The sequence below is a fragment of the Acinonyx jubatus genome, chromosome B4, assembly GCF_027475565.1.
Source record: "Acinonyx jubatus isolate Ajub_Pintada_27869175 chromosome B4, VMU_Ajub_asm_v1.0, whole genome shotgun sequence".
Classification (NCBI taxonomy): Eukaryota; Metazoa; Chordata; class Mammalia; order Carnivora; family Felidae; genus Acinonyx; species Acinonyx jubatus.
The window spans coordinates 65,698,780-65,716,224 of NC_069387.1; the positions used below are offsets into that span (position 1 = coordinate 65,698,780).

At 39.0% G+C, this 17,445-nt stretch overlaps 1 protein-coding gene across 13 annotated transcripts in view; it reads right to left on the reverse strand.

Annotated features, from left to right (window-relative positions):
• Positions 1–17,161, reverse strand: part of KIF21A (kinesin family member 21A) — a 148,760-nt gene extending 131,599 nt beyond the window's left edge. For 4 of the 13 annotated variants that reach the window (XM_027035894.2, XM_053226121.1, XM_027035892.2 and 1 more), the window contains exon 1: positions 16,429–17,161. In XM_027035894.2, the coding sequence (XP_026891695.1) occupies positions 16,429–16,472 (44 nt within the window). In that variant the 5' untranslated portion in view covers positions 16,473–17,161. The remainder of the gene's footprint in view (positions 1–16,428) is intronic. The other 9 variants (XM_053226122.1, XM_027035901.2, XM_027035897.2 and 6 more) reach the window with 4 other exon arrangements.
• Positions 17,162–17,445: the final 284 nt, after the last annotated feature.

Here is a 17,445-nt window from a genome sequence, read left to right on the forward strand (position 1 = left end):
TTTTATTCAGCTTTACTAGGATACAACTGACAAGTAAAAGTGTAAGATATATAAAGTGTACATTGTGATGATTTGATGTATGTGTACACTTCAAAGGATTCCCCCATCAAGTTAATTGACACATTCATCACCACACATATTTGCTTTTTTTTTTCCCCCTGATGAGAACTTTCAAGTTCTACTCTTAGCAAATTTCAACTATACAATATAGTTTTATCAACTACAGTCACTATGTTATACATTAGATCCCCAGACCTTATTTATCTTATAATTGGAAGTTACAACATCTCCCTATATCTATCCCCCATCACCTCTTCTCTTTATCTTTAGAGACACACATAATAAATGACTTGAAAACATCACTGTTCAAGAAATAAATTTTTGCAAGTTAATGACTACAACTAACACTTACTGAGACCTGCTATATGCCAAGCATTATTCTGAGTACTTTATAAACATGCCAATTTATTCCCATACCAACCCTATGAGATTAGTACTCTTATTATCTCTATTTCATAGATAAAGAAACCAAGATGAAGGTGGAGTTTTATAAACAAGAGCTCACCAATGAAATTATACCTGTCTTGAGGTGATTAGAAAAGAAACTGTGGTTAGTCACTACAAGTCCTACCTAGAAGAGGAAAACAGAAATTTATAGAGATGGGGATAGATGGAGAGAGAAAAACAGAGGTGGTAGGAAGAGGAGGAAGAAGGAGAAAGGGAAAACTATAAGAGAAAAGAGAATCTAACATCTCCTAAACACTTCTAAATGCAAGGTATTTATAACATTCATACAATCTTGGGGTGCCTGGGTGGCTATTGGTTAAGCATCCAACTTCAGCTCAGGTCATGGTCTTGCAGTCTGTGGGTTTGAGCCCAGCATCGGGCTCTGTGTTTACAGCTCAGAGCCTAGAGCCTGCTTTGGATTCTGTGTCTCCTTCTCTCTCTGCCCCTCCCCCTGCTTGTGCTCTACCTCTCTCTCTCAAAATAATAAACATTTAAAAAAAATAATATAAAAAAATAATAACACTCATATAATCTTAACAACCTATAAGGTAGGTATTAACTCCATTTTATAGATGAGAAAACCAAGATTCATAAAGCTTAGGTGGCTGTCCTAAAATTTAGAACTCAAATCTTTGTGACGCTAAAATCCATGCTGTTTTTAATAAGCCATGCCCCAAAGGAAAATAAAATTAAGGCAGGCTTGGAGTGAAGGGAAAAGACAAAATTAATAAGGAATATGAAGCTAGAAAAAGAGATATCAAGTGGTTTTTGGCAGATCCTTGACGGATATTGGGATAAGACAGGGCACTGGTTAAAAGAACCATTAAAAGAACCATGATGCTTTTAATTGAGAGTGCAGGGCTACTGAGAACCACAATGGCTACCTGATTTCAAGAAACAGTTCCCTTGATCCCTTTCACACATTCTTCTTCCCATCCCATCTCACTTCAGTGAAGCTGCTGTGAGAAACAGCACTGGCCAATTGACCTAGATATGCCAGTCCTGTACTAAGCAATTACAGTGTATACCATTGATCTGGCCTAGCCCAACACACAGTCTATGGGCTGCTTCATCAGAATTGAGATGCTGGGGCACCTGGATGGCTCAGCTGGTTAAGTGTCAGACTTCAGCTCAGGTCATGGTCTCACAGTTCGTAAGTTTGAGCCCCACATCAGGCTCCACGCTGACAGCATGGAGCCTGCTTGGGATTCTCTCCCTCTCTCTCCACTCCTCCCTGCTCATTCTCTCTCTCTGCAAATAAATAAACAAACAAAAATTGAGATGCTAAGCTGTCATATGCATATATTATATGGCCACAGCAATAGAACAGAACCATTTTCATATTAATGCATAGGTAGGTACAGTTTAGGGGTGAACAAAATTTTCCACTACAAAATGACAATAAAGCCACAGATGAGGACTCAAAATTTCATATATTTGACAAATTCATATAAGTTTTTTAACCAAAATGTCATACAGACAGGTTGACAATATTTTCATTAGCTGATGTTAAGAAATAAATATCTGGGGTACGTGGGTCACTCAGTCGGCTGCGCAACCGACTTAGGCTCAGGTCATGATCTCACCGTTGGTGAGTTCAAGCCCTGCATCGGGCTTTGTGCTGACACCTCAGAGCCTGGAGCCTGCTTCGGAATCTGTGTCTCCCTCTCTCTCTGCCCCTCCCCTACTCGTGCTCTGTCTCTCTCTCTCTCTCTCTCTCTCTGCCTCAAAAATAAACATTAAAAAAAAATTTTAATCACAAAAAAATAAATATCTATTTTGTCTATTAACATTAATATATTTTATACCACATTAGCCAGATTCATCAACTCCTCAGTGGATTTTATGTTTTGAGGAGTGTCTGTGTGTGTGTGTGTGTGTGTGTGTGTGTGTTTCATGTCAATTCCATGATAAAATCACAGCTTCTTGATCTCAAGTGAAGTCTGTCTCAAAAAATACCTGGGCACCAGGCTGGCATGGGGTAAGAGAGAAAATTGGACAACCAGCCTGGATGACATGAAAGTGAAGTTAAGGGCCAGAAGTAACCCAGGCTTGATCAGTGTCAGCGTGTATATGCAAGTAGAATCAAGTAAGCCCACCTGAGTTAAAGGAAACTTCACTTGAAAAAAAGAGGACAAGAAGGCTTTCAATAATTTCACTTAAGCAAATTTGGATTCAAGATATAGGAAAAGGGATACAAATCAGGAAACCAAGACAGAAGTCAGGTCTGGACAAATAAAATAGGTTACAGGGAAAGCTATGACCCTAAAAGCACAGCATATAAGATTGGAGCAGCAAAACAAATTTCAGACTAAGGTGGGGCAAACAACACTGCTCTGATTTACTTGTGGCTTTATTTAGGACTGACCCAGAAACTCAGAGGTACTAAGCAGAGAAAATAATTATAACGAAAATAACAGTAGTGTCTACTCTTTATAAAACATTTATTTACTAAGTGCCAGTAGTATAAGGGTTTTATATACATGTTCTTATTTAATTTTCACAGCAAACATGTAAGTGCTATTTTCTCTTATTAAGCCTGTGTAGACTTTGACTATAACAATATTTATTGAGCTCCTATATTTATTTGAAAATATAAAAATATTTTCACTCATAATGACCTAATAATGGGGATGAAAATTCTGGAACATGGTTAAATAATTCTCATCAGTGTTAACCGATTTGTACTGATTCATGCTCACCAGTTCCTGCTTCTGAACAGCAGTATTTGTTATCATAGTAAAGTTTACATTAAAAAGCAGCAAAGCGGGGCGCCTGGGTGGCACAGTCGGTTAAGCGTCCGACTTCAGCCAGGTCACCATCTCGCGGTCAGTGAGTTCGAGCCCCGCGTCGGGCTCTGGGCTGATGGCTCAGAGCCTGGAGCCTGTTTCCGATTCTGTCTCCCTCTCTCTCTGCCCCTCCCCTGTTCATGCTCTGTCTCTCTCTGTCCCAAAAATAAATAAACGTTGAAAAAAAAAATTTAAAAAAAAAAAAAAAAGCAGCAAAGCACACAAGTCCATCCAGGGATAAAACTCATAATCTTGGCCTTATTAGCATTATACTGAAGTCAACTGAACTTACAGATCACCAATACCCACAGTACTCAAAAACACATCATTTCTTTATGTCTATTTTTAAATAGAATGAGGTAGAACCCTACTGTTGAAACATAAAATGAGACAACAGAATTGATGTCAAAATGTACTCAAATTTAAAAGTGCAAAATCATCAGAAGTCTCTGACTTACTCTATGTGGAAAAGCTGCACTCATAGAACATATACAGAAGATAAATAAAATTATGACTGGCTATACCAAGTTAATACAAAATTAAGAACCAAAGATGACTAAAGAAACCCTATACTCAGAGACAAGAATTGAATCTGCTACAAAGGTAACAGAAGGTCCAATTACACTTAAGCAACTAAAGATAAGAATATAATCAAGGACAGATGGAATTTGTTGCCAATCTAAGGGCAAGTTGGCAAACTAAAATTCAAAAGTATCATATTGTATTGCCTAAACTGATACTTGAAAATGTCACAGATGTCACATTTGGATTAAAGAACCTTAAATGGCAGGCCAAATAACCAGGAATGAAATCTGTAATCTCATGTTTAATCAGCAGTTGACAAGTTCCATTTTAGAGCAGGACAGATGCAGACTAGGTGACCAACAGGCTGCTCAAGCAAGTGTTTTGTGTTAAACTGAGGTGAACAAAAGCAAAATAAGTACTTTAGAAATGCACTACTTTTCAAGAAACATGGAATGGTTATGGACCTGTGTTTGATTAACCATCAGTGGCTTAGACCAATGTGTTCAATGAATATCTGTATTACCCTAATACATTATATCTTGCTGTAGATATAGCTGAAAAATTAAAGTTATAAATCAAGATATCTTTTCCTAAAAAGCATCCTCAATGCCACAACATTTAACCATATGTTTTGGATGGGCAGCACTACTCTTCCCCTTCAATTCCAGAAAATGGTCATTTGTACAGTCTATGCTTATCAGTAGAAATGAAAACATTACCAGGAATCATAAAGCAGAGCCAACTCTTAGAAAAAATGAAATTAACATCCTTATTAGACAACAAAAGCCTGTCAATTAAATTACTGTTTTATATATGGAATTTAATATATATTAAACACTAAAATACAGTAGATGATACTTAAACATGTTACTCAAAATGCCCTTCTTTGATATAAGGACATGTAAAAATTCTTATGCTATACTCTAAAATGGTAAACATCAGGCTATAAAAGTATATCCACAGAAACAGACTAAAAAGAAATATACCAAAATGCTGATTGACAGTAATTAGATCAGGGTGGTGAACTGTGATTGATTTTTTTTTTCATCTTTTCCTAGATGGTTTTTCTAATGTGATTATATTATTTCAATAACAGAAAAAAATTGGGCACCTGGCTGGCTCAGTCGGAGGAACATGTGACTCTTGATTTCTGGGTTATAAATTTGAGTCCCACATTGGGTGTAGAGGTTAGTAAAAAAAATAAATAAATAAACTTTAAAACAAAAGAAGAAAACAATAATGGAGAAAAGTCAAATAAACATAACTTATGAAATGAAAAGCTGATTTTAAGATCACTAGACTAGGCTTGCAAGATCTATTTCCTGCTTCTATGTAACAGTATTCTTTAAAATGTTTTTAGCTAAGTCTTCATATACCTCTATCAATGAATACTGCAAGCACATTACCCCATTAGCTCTAGGTGCCAAAATTTAAGAGAAAATGTAAATTTTTTAAATTTTGTGTTATTATTATTTCTGGTCTTTTTACTTAGTTTACCCTTTTTAGCACCCTTTAACCCATAGTCTGGTTTAGTGCACTGTTGCCTACATTCATACGAGGAAGCAAGGAAAACATTAATAACATTTTCAAAAATCTAGTGCAAGCCATTTCAAAATGAAAATTCACATTTTTATTAACCAATTTAGTCATCATCCTCTTATATTAGGTTAAATAACTAGTGGAAAATGTAACTCAATACTATTGTCAATCTCAGCAGTAACTACAAAATACTCAAAACCATACCAACTGAAAGTCTGTGTGGGAAGAGAAAAGAAAGAATAAAAATGGTGGATTTTACTAAACTATAAAAGAAGGAATTTGGTAAGACAGAGAAGGATGGTATGTGATGCACATATTGAAAACAAAATGAAACTAGAAGATTGGACAAGGAAAGGATTTTGCAAGTATTTATATACATTTTTGGACCATTCATAGTGGTGCAAGTCACAGACACACTCAAAAAACAAAAGAACAGATACAAACACATATAAAGCACTTTACACATTAGGGAATGACTAATCCAATTGCTAGAGTTTAGAATATAACCAACATGCCCATCATTGGCTATATCAGACTCATCTCTAATAATATTCCTGCCTCTGTTGTGTAAAAACCATTTTCCAAATGCTTTCACATGACTGGCTCTTTTGATCCTTTTTCAAGTCCACTTAGATAGGTACATAACTACTGACTAAAAGCCAAATTTGTCCCTGGTTAGGGTCCAGACCAAAACACTTCCTAACCACCCATGTTCATTCTATTATATTACCTTGTCTCCAACTTACATGATTCCAGTATACAGTGGACATTTAATAATTATGTAATAAAAAAATGAATTTTGATCTAAAAAGTAAATAAGATTAGAAAGAATACAATTGAGAGTAGAGATGGCCTATGCCTCATTACACCATGTGATCTACATACCACATCCTAATTATTAACTACAGCTTGACCCTCTCCAAGGTTTATTGTTCCTGCTTGCTGAAAGTCTCTCATTTAAAACAACTCCAAAATGACTATGTAACTGTGTAAAAGAATACAAATAACTACTGTGACAAAATATGTCCTTCATCATATTCAGAAAAGTACAATATCATAATGCTAAGTGACAGACACAGCTCCTCGAAGTTGAGAATAATGTCAAATTCAATCTCAAAAACTAATATTTTACTACATACTAAGAGATCCAAAGAGTAGGGACTAAACCTTGAGCTGTCCTTGATTTAGCCCCTGCTTGGGCTCATGGTGGGGCACAATCAAGTGTGAACAATTTCCTTAGTTCCCTGCTCTTACTGAAGACACTGACAAGGGTGAATAGTCACCTAAGTAGCCTGACCGTGGGGTTAAATCCTGAAAGACCTTCACTCCAATCTAGAAATGTAGATATCTGTTTGTTTCATTACAATAACCGCAATGTCCTTCAAATGTTCCATTATAATGATACTATCAATACATTAGCACTTTCTTTTAAAAAGCATTAAATATCCTGTGAGTTTGGGGAACATTTCAATGCTCAACAGTGAAAATTACATGGTGTATATCTCTCTCATGGCAATTTTAGAGGGAAAGAGAGAAGACTCATATAAAGAGGATTTATGGCCAGGGCACCTGGGTGGGTCAGTTGAGCATCTGACTCTTGATTTTGGCTCAGGTCACAATCTCACGGTTTATGAGATGGAGCCCTACATCAGGGTCTGTATTGACAGAGTGTAGCCTGCTTGGGATTCTCTCCCTCTCCCTCTGACTCTACCCAACTCATGCTCTCTCTCTCTGAGTCTCAAAATAAATAAATAAACATTAAAAAAAAAAAAAGGCAGAAATTTCTATGCATGGGAGTGTAGAAAGATTTCATGTAGAGGTGGGACTTAAGACATCTGTTGAATGATAGGCCTCCATTATGGTCCAAATGTTTTGTATTCTTTATTTCCTTCTAAAATAAAGAGGGGAAGGGATGAGATATTACTTAAAAGCTTGAGAACCACCTATCAAGTGAAGTAATACTCAAAAGGGGGTCTTTTTGAACCACTCAGATTTCTAGTTCCATTTCCACTTCCAGGTTCCAATAAATACATCTCACCCCCCCCCCCCCGCATGATCCAACCCTACCTCTACCCTATGCCACCCTCCAACCATCTTGCTCATATGAGTCTGCCATTATTACTGCAATGTGCTATAATCCTTAAGTATGTTGGAGTAAAAAGAAAAAAAAGTTTTAAGAACCAAGGGAAGGGAAGGGGGAGAAGGCTATGTGCCTAGCATTCACAAAATCCTCCTATTTCCATGTTGAACATTATTTCCAAATTAGACTAGACACACTTATCCTTTGGTGGTTGTAGTTAAAGCACTAATGTGCTACCTATGAATGTTGAAGACAGTCCATATTATTTTAATAACCCAGTTCTGGCATTTCTTCACATGTGAATATGCCAGGAACCCCAAAATATAGACCAGAATTTCTATTCCAGGAGTCCCTCTGTTTCTGCCTTTCACAGGTCCTTTTTAGAAACACTTGTTCTAGTTTTCTAGAATTGAGGCCATCATAAAGCAAAAATAATGGGCACTAAGAATGGGGGAACTCATCTAAATGTCAAGTGAACTTTTATAAGGAGTACTTAAGGGATTAAAACTGTAGTTTTTAAGATATAAACTTAATCTATTTCTAACATGTCTGCCACAAAAACATAAAGATCTAGAAAATCTACAAAACTAATAAACAGAACAGTTGAGAGGCTGTGGTACCTTACGCAATTTTCTCAACTTCTCTGGGCCTCTATTGTCTAAACCATTGTAAAGAAGGGGCCTCAACCAGCTAGTCCTTTTACGCCCTTTCAATTTTAAAATCTATTTTTTTCAATAATCATGGACATACTACAAATTATCTTCCATATATAAATGTCTAATAATTTCAAAAAACAAAGGATAAAGGAACTTCAAATACAATTCTTAAACATTCAGAAGGATCTCATGATGACCATACAGTGTCACAACAATTGTCTCTTTGGCTTGGCTGTCATTTACTTCAAATAAAGCTTGAGCTACAGGAAAACTATTTTAACACTCTGAGAAGATTAATAGTTAATCCACTGGGAAACCAAGCTGAAAGACAGAATTCACAAATCCGCTTCCCAGAGAGAAGTGTTGAAAATAACAAACATATTTGTTTCATTTTGAATAAACTTATTCTAATGATATATCATATACAAATACTTTCTATTATCTGACATCCCTTTTCATTTTTGTGTTTTCCTTCCTAATCTGAAGCTGAGATGAAGGTCATGTCTAATGTTGACAAAAAATAACCATTTGTAAATCAGAGTCACACAAGTGGGTTGTAACATATCTTGGGGGAAAACATCCATTATAATGCATATTCCAAGTTCACATCTTTGAAGAGAAATTGATGAGAATTGGAAGATTGGGAAGATTATGAAATTAACTGCCAAGATAATTTCTGCTTTCATGGTTTCACGAAACTGGAATTTCTAGTGCATCATTCTCTACCCCATAATTATGCATCAAAATATTAACCAATTAGCAGGTATGATGGTATGAGCTCAAAGGGTAGCAATAATTAGACATGAAACTTGAACTTTCATGGAGTTCCAAACAACAAACAGGTCTACCATACTTCATAAATTGAATAAACCCTATCTGAAGAAATAATATCAACTCATATTTGTAAATAAAATAATTTCACTGACTTTCAACTTACATCATCTACTAGCTCTTTGGTCTCCTTTCTTTCATTTCCCTTACTTCCTAATCCAACTACAAAGACATACAAAGACACATACAAAGTGGGGCATGCATATTTTATCAAGTAGGACATGATATAAATAAAATCTCCCTAATGCATAGGCTTTGAAGTTCACCTTTCATATGAAATACCTTTGGAATCAGGGCACACCTTTCATTTTTTAAATCACTGTTTTTAATGAATGCAGTAACTAAAAAATGCTATTAAAAAAATAAAGTAGAGGGGCTCCCAGCTGGCTCAGTTGGTAGAGCATGTGACTATTGATCTTGGGGTTGTAAGTTCAAGCCCCACATTGGGTGTAGAGATTACTTTAAAAAAATAAAATCCTTAAAAAATAAAAATAAAAAATAAAGGAGAAATAAAAACTAAGCTGCAACAATTGTCTTTCTTTCTAGTTCACACTGTTGATTACATTTTGTGTTAGTTCCAACATATTTTGTGCTTTTAAAGAGACTTGTACTGTTAGGGATGTAAAATCAGGGACCAAGTATGTCATATGGGCTGCATATCCCCCGAATTAGAAAAGTATTCAGCACGGGGCACCTGCCAGGCTCAGGTGGTGGGGCAAGCAACTCTTGATCTCAGTGTTGTAAATTCAAGGCCCACATTGGGTGTAGAGATTACTTAAAAATAAGATCTAAAAAAAAAAAGTGCCCAACACATAGTAGGCACTTAATAAACACTTGTTACATGAAGAAAGTAATAAACAAATGATCAAACACCAGAAAATCATCTATTTCGATAAAATAAATATTTCTAAAAGCCTCATTTATCTACTTCTATATTTTCTAAATATTAAGTTATTTGGAATAATTTACCTCACATGTATATAAGCATTTCAGCTTGAAAGATCTTTATTACCTTGAAATTAGTAAATGAAATGTTTTGAAAACATTTGGAAAAACGTTTAAGAACAGAAATAAGAGACTTTAGGGGCGCCTGAGTGGCTCAGTCGGTAAAGCATCCGACTTCGGCTCAGGTCATGATCTTGCAGTTCATGAGTTCGAGCCCCGTGTCGGGCTCTGTGCTGACCGCTCGGAGCCTGGAGCCTGCTTTGGATTCTGTGTCTCCCTCTCTTTCTGTCCCTCCCCTGCTCATGCTCTGTCTCTCTCTGTCTCAAAAATAAATAAAACATTAAAAAATTAAAAAAAAAAGAAATGAGACTTTAACTAGACGTATAGTGCTGACCACTTTGCAATGTGATTGCAATGATATTGAATCATTATGCGTTTTTTTAATTTTTTAAATTTATTTATGTATTTTGAGGGAGACAGAAAGAGCAAGCAGGGGAAGGGAGATAGAGGGACAGAGAATCCCAAGCAGGCTTCCCACTGTCAGCAAGGAGCCAGATGTGAGGTTCAAACTCACGAACCAAACTGTGAGATTATGACCTGAGCCAAAACAAAGAGTCAGATGCTTAACCAACTGAGCCACCCAGGTGCCCCTAATCATTATGCTGTATACCTGAAACTAATATGTGTGTCAATTATTTCTCAATTAAAACAAACAAAAATATTTAATAGCTAAGAAACCTTGAAAAGGTCACCCAGTGCCTTTTTTCATCTCATTTTTTCATCTGTAAAACAGGGAAAAGGGTATCTGTACAGATTACATGATAGAGTTTTAATGTAGATTAAGTAAAATATTGTACATTTTCATTATAACCAGAATGGGAAAAAGTGACCACAAAAGACTTAATGTTTTCTGTTCAATAACAAAGAGTACCCAAAGTAAACATATTATTAGGAAAGTCAAGTTTGAAATGTTAAAATACTTCCTTCCTGTCAATATAGAGCCAACAGTTTAACCAACAACAACAAAATCACATATTTAATACACTGCATGTGCAAAGTTCTTAGAATTCTTAATACCTTTACATTGCCACCTCAGCATGTGGAAAAAGAAAAGTGCAGAGAGGTCACATTGGAAATCAGTGCCAGTCACAGACCTAAAACTGAGCTTTTAACTGTGCAACCAACCAATCATAAGCCTGCTGAGTAATGCCACTTCTTAAAATTGCTTTAGTAAGGTAAAAACACAGCAAATTGAAACCCAATTAGAGTACATTACAAACTAATCCAAACTGACTGTCAAGAATAGGTACAGCTCTCTGCCAAAGCCAAACAAAGACATTTTAACTCACAACCATAGAGACAATGACACAAAAACACAATGGTCTTCTCTGTATCTCTATTTTTGTCCAACCCTTGACATATTTTGCAAACTAAAGTTCTTGAAAAGGAAAAAAGTTTCAAATCTGCTAAATCAGCATTCATAGACAGGGAAGGGAAAAAGGCACATCATCTGATAATGTCTTAAATTTAGAATTCAAAATGTTTAATTGATCTTATTTTGACTTAACTGATTCAAATCAGTATACTTAGATATTAAGAATAGAATATATATTACACTTTGTTGCTCATTTTTGTTGATGACATCTACCTAAGCCATCCATTTAATTTACCACATTTCTAAGACTTCGGCTACCATACTGAGTCCATAATCAGTATCTTTCCACACCTATGTACCCTGGCGGGGGAGGGGGGGGGGGCGGTAATGTTACCTTTAAATCAAGTCTTGTGTGTGTGTGTATGTGTGTGTGTCTATCTAAAAAAGACACCTTAGTTATTATGGAATTTCTTGATCTAAGGGTGTGGTTAGTCTATGATGGGGTGGTTATGATTTATTTCTATATATTGATGTACCGTAGTTTTATTCTGTACTTCTTTCACATTTTTTAAATTATAGAGCAGTACTATTCAATAGAAATATTTTTTAATGGTTTAGTGTTTATTTATTTTTGAGAGAGAGAGAGAGAGACAGAGCCTGAGCGGGGGAGGGGGAGAGAGAAAGGGAGACACAGAATCTGAAGCAGGCTCCAGGCTCTGAGCTGTCAGCACAGAGCCCAATGCAGGGCTCAAACATTTGAACTGTGAGATCATGATCTGAGCCAAAGTCAGATGCTTAACCAACTGCGTCACTCAGTCACGGCTCCAATAGAAATTTAATATGAGCAACATTTACTTAATTTTAGTATATGTGCTGCTAAAGCGAGCACAACATTTATTTAATTTTAAATTTTCTAGGAGCCACATTTTTTAAAAGGAAAAATAAATAAATAAAATTAATTCTTTTTTTTTAATGTCTATTTATTTTTGAGGGGCAGGGGGTGGAGAGAGATGGGAACAGAGGATCCAAAGCAAGCACTGTGCTAACGGCAGAGAGCCCAATTGGGCTCAAACTCACAAACTACATGATCAGAACCTGAGCCGAACTCGAACACTTAACCAACTGAGCCACCAGGCACCCCAGGGTGAAATTAATTTTAATAATATTTTATTTAACTCAATATATTGGGGCACCTGGGCAGCTCAGTTGGTTAAGCATTGGACTCTTGATCTTGGCTCAGGTCATGGTCTCACGGTTGGTGAGTTCAAGCCCCATATAGAGCTCTGTGCTGACAGATTAATAAATAATTTTATAAATTAATTAAATTTTAATAAATTAATTAATTTTAAAATTAAATTAATTTTAAAATTAATGAATTTTTAAAACTCAATATATCAAAATATAATTTTAATATGTAATCAAAGATTATTGACATATTTGCATTCATTTTTTCTTACTAAATCTTTTAAATCCAGTGTATATATTATACCATATGTCATTATGACACTAAATTTTTACCAGAAATATTTTGTAAGTATTTAAATTATACAAACTTAAAGTTAAAAAAATAGATCCATATAACCAAGTTGTTTCAAGAATATTCAAGGGGGGCCTGGATGGCTCAGTCAGTTGGGCATCTCACTTAAGTTCAGGTCATGATCTCACAATTCATGGGTTCAAGCCCCATATCAGGCTCTGTGCTGACAGCTCAGAGCCAACAGCTCAGATTCTGTGGAGCCTGCTTTGGATTCTGTGTCTCCCTCTTTCTCTCCCCTCCCTTGTTCACACCTGTCTTTCTCTCTCAAAAATAAATTAAAACATTAAAAAAAAAGAATATTCAAAAGTTACCCAAAAACTAAATCAAGGACCAATTTTTTTAAGTTTAAAAATGGGGTGCCTTGGGTGTCTCAGTTGGTTTAAGCATCCGACTTCGGCTCAGGTTATGATCTCCTGGTTTGTGAGTTCGAATTCCACATCAGGCTCCAGACTGGCAATGCAGAGCCTGCTCTGGATTCTCTCTTTCCTCTCTCTGCCCCTCCCCCGATTGCATGTGCATGCCCACATGCGCTCTCTCTCAGATAATTTTTTTCTTTAATTTTAAGAAAATGATAAATATAGTTCCTGACTAGCATTACTCATGATTCAAGTGCTCAAAAGCTACATGGGTTGAATAGTAGGGCTGTTATCTGAATCTATATCCACCACAATGAAAGATACCCTGCAAAATACCTCAGAAGGTAAAAGCCATTTTCAGAAATTGAATAAAAAATATTCTCCCTAAATAAGAAACTTTCTTTTGCATTTCCTTTCCCCAAATTTTTATAGGACCCTTGCACTTACTATGAGAAATCTTAAAATACAGTCATCAGCTTTAACATACTGATAAGTCTCTTCCTCTAACAAAACACAAGAACCTCTAGGACACTTTCTGCATTTCACAGTAGAGTCAGTCTCCTATACCTGTTATTACATTATTCATTGAAGAGGAAAAGCAGGTCAAATGTCTGTTGATTTTTGTCTGTGTGTTGATTTACTTATCCTGCTGCTGAAGTCTGTCACAAACTAGGGTAGGATTGGAGGACACTGGAAAGATTAAAGACAATCTGGGGAAATATTTTAACTAAGTTCAGGTCCTCTCTTTCTGAGTTTTATCTTTTCCAGCAATATCAAGGTATGCATAACTTGTCAAAGCCACTCATTTGTAATTGAACTAGAACCCAAAAAAGGCAACCGACCTCAAGCTAAATAAAGCTTTGTGAAGTATGTTCTTGCCTTTCACCTATATGGGTTTAATGGCTAAGAATTTGGGCTGTAGAGACAAGCTGTCTGGCTTGGAATGCTGGTTCCATCAGTAGCTACTAGTTTAAGCAGGTTTCTTAATCTTTCTGTGTCTCATCTGTAAAATGGTCATAATAACAGAACCTAAATCAAAGACTGTTATGGCAAATAAATGAAATTTTACATGATATAAAACATCTTAACAGCACTGACCCTAGCACATGGTATGTGTCCAAGAATTATTCCTATTTTTAGCTCAGAATCAGGATAATCAGAGATAAGGATATGCATTCAACAAATATTTGCTGTAAATGAAAATATATGTCCCAAGCACTTTATAAATACCAAAGTGCTATAAAAACATAAGTTATTTTTACCCTATGCAAAATAAGTTTAGAGAGTGGATCTATTCAGTGTTTTTAATGGAAAAAAGAAAAAAAGGACCTTCACAATGCAGCTTACCAAGTTGTTAACATTTTTATAAACCTTTCCCAAACAGACCCATGCTTACCACTTAAAAGGTGCAAACATACATACCAAAATCAAATATAAATTATTCATCTGTCAACTGTATTTTAGGGTCACCCGTGACTGCTCACCTCCAGTGCAAGCGGCAGATTTAATAGCATGGCAAATAACCCGCCCTATGATATTTTAGAGAATTCAGACAAAAACCTTAAATCTCTAAAAATGGTTTCTCTTACACCCTAATTTTCTGTTTTCATTACTATTTTATGCTCCTTCTTCACCTCTTCGACCAGCTCTGCTAACAAAACTGCCTTTTATTGGGTTTCTGCTATGGTACAGTCATTAATGAGTATTAAAAGGCCAAAAGAGAGGTAGCAGCAGTATTTAGGAGAAATAAACTAATCCAACAATTGAATAAGTAGTCAAATAACCAAAATGTCAAATTAACCAGAATAACCAAAAATGTCAAATTAAAACTCCAAAAGCTTTAAAACAGGTGATTCTAAACAGTCATAAAACTGTCACCTCCATGGGTGATCATTTCCTGATCTGTAAGAGAAAAAAAAAAAAATCTTTAAAATTCATGTTATTCTCAGGCTCCTGGCTGGCTCAGTTGGAAGAGCATGACACTTGATCTACGGGGTCATGAGTCTGAGCCCCATGTTGGGTGTAGAGATAACTTAAAATAAAATAAAATAAAATAAAATAAAATAAAATAAAATAAAATACATGTTACTCTGTAAATTGATTAAAGACACAAAGTGTATAAAGCTGCCATTTCTATGCCTAACCAAGATTTGCCACTAAAATAATAATGCTGACATGACAGCATTTTTAAAATAACTTTCCAGAAAGGCTCCATGAATGGCAGATTTTGTTTCAATAATTTTCCGAGGAAAATTTTTTTAATCCCTCAAAGTTTAAAAATTTTTATAATCCCTCAAAGTATAAAGAGAAGTGGATTCACAGTAGACCATCAGAGAGCTGTGAAAGCGACGCACTTATTCTACCATGAATGCTTCATTAATATTTCAGTGATGATGTTGCAATTTTCCGTGAGCAACTGTCAGAGCTCTGCCTCTTGATATGTATCAAAACAGTCTAAATTATATTCGATACTCGTGCATCTGTCGTTGACCAAAATACAATTTTGATGTATCTGGTATTTCAAAGCTCACACCCAGGCGTGTATAACGCTGTGTTGTATCCACCCTGCCTAACGTCAGGCTGTTACACCCAGTCACCCATGTATTCCACTTGCTGAAGAGTTTTCTTCCCTCTACAGGCCTGACACCAAGAAATGTAATTCTTACAGAGAATTCCCATTCCAACGCCAAACAGGCCAGCCAGATGTGTCTCCTACACCCACACGCTTGTGCTACGCGTGTCTCCGTGATGCTTAACGAGACTTCCATCTGCTCGGGCATCTAGAACCCTGCGTCGGAAGCGCTGTCAGTCTGATGCTTTGTCTCCAGCCTCAGAAGGCCGGAGTTGCACGTACACGTAGGACAGACATTCTCTAAATAATAAAAAGAACACCGCAGCCCAGCCCCGAGGCAGCTCCTCCGGGCGACGCCGGCCAGGCAGTCGCCCAAGGCGGCCCCACCTGAGGCGGTTGTTCCCCTGGTGCGGGACCGGCGGGGGCGGGCGGCGACGGCTTCCACCCCCGCTCGGTCTGGGCGCCCCGGGGACCCGGCGTCGCGCAGCCGCCCGCTACCTGCAAAGGCCGCCGGCGCGGGGGCTGCAGGGTCTCCCCGCGCGCGCCCTGCCGGCGGGGATACGCAGCCTCAGTTTACCCAAACGCCGGCCTCCCGCCAGACCGCCCCCTCAGGTCTCGGCACCGCGGCCACGGCTGCCCTGGACGAGATCGCGTCCTCGCCGCGCCCTCAGCCCGCCAACCCGCAACCCTCCCGCCGCCGCCGCGTCGGTCCTCACCTGACAGCCACCCGCACCGAGCTCTCGTCCGGGGCGCCCCACATGCTGGCGGCCGGCGACAGCAGGGCCCCTGGGCCTCTGCACCGCAGAGCCGACGCACCGCCGGAGCCGCGGCGCTCGGGCTTCGCAGACTGGAGCGGCAGGGGGCGACCGGCTCACCTCCGCCGCGCTCCAGCCATGTTGGGCGACTGAATGGAAAGGTGGCGGCGGCGCTGAGGCAGGAGGAGGAGGAGGTGATTCGCGACTGGCGGACGCCCGCCCCTTCTCTCGCGTTCACCCCCCAGGATCTGGGGCGGGGACGAGGCGCGCTTGAAAGGCGAGCGCGGCGGCGGCGGCGGCGGCGGAGCCAGCAGGCCGCCCGCGGCTTCCTGACGGCCGGTAAGTGCGCCCTGCCCCCTCCGGTGGGGACGCGGCCTGCGGGCGGCCGGGCTAAAACGCTCCACGCCCGCCTGGGCGCTCAGGGCTCCGGCCCCGCACTGCGTCAGCGGCGGCCGCACGGCGCGGCCCAAGCTCGCCCTCCCCCGGCCTGCGCCCCGCCCTGCCCTCGGCGGGCACTGCCTGGCGCTGCTGGGCAGGGAGGCGCGCGGGGGAGGGATGCCGGCCGCGGGCTGCCCACGCCCGAGGGCGACGAGTCCGTGCGCCCTTCTAGGCTCTTCTGGGAGAACGCAGCAGCGGGTGCTCGCCCTGCGCCTTTGCTAAAAGTCTGAGCTTGGAGCACGAGCGCAGCGCCGGGAATCGGTCAGCTGCCACCCTGGGGCCGCTTTGTTTCCACCCTTAGGCTTATTGTCCTCTCTCCGGCTTGGACTTTGACCCCCTTCCCCAGCCCCCCGCGGATCGCCCTCCCTCCAGGGAGTCAGTCGTTCGTGCTAAACCGGCTCCCCGGTTTGGCCACTGTCTGGGCAGCTGGGCTCTTCTGCAGTCCGTCGGCCGTTTACCAGCCCGCGTGGAATATGGAAACGATTTACTCCGAGACTCCTGAATGCGTTTCTGTTAAGTCATGTGCACGCTAGTAAATGA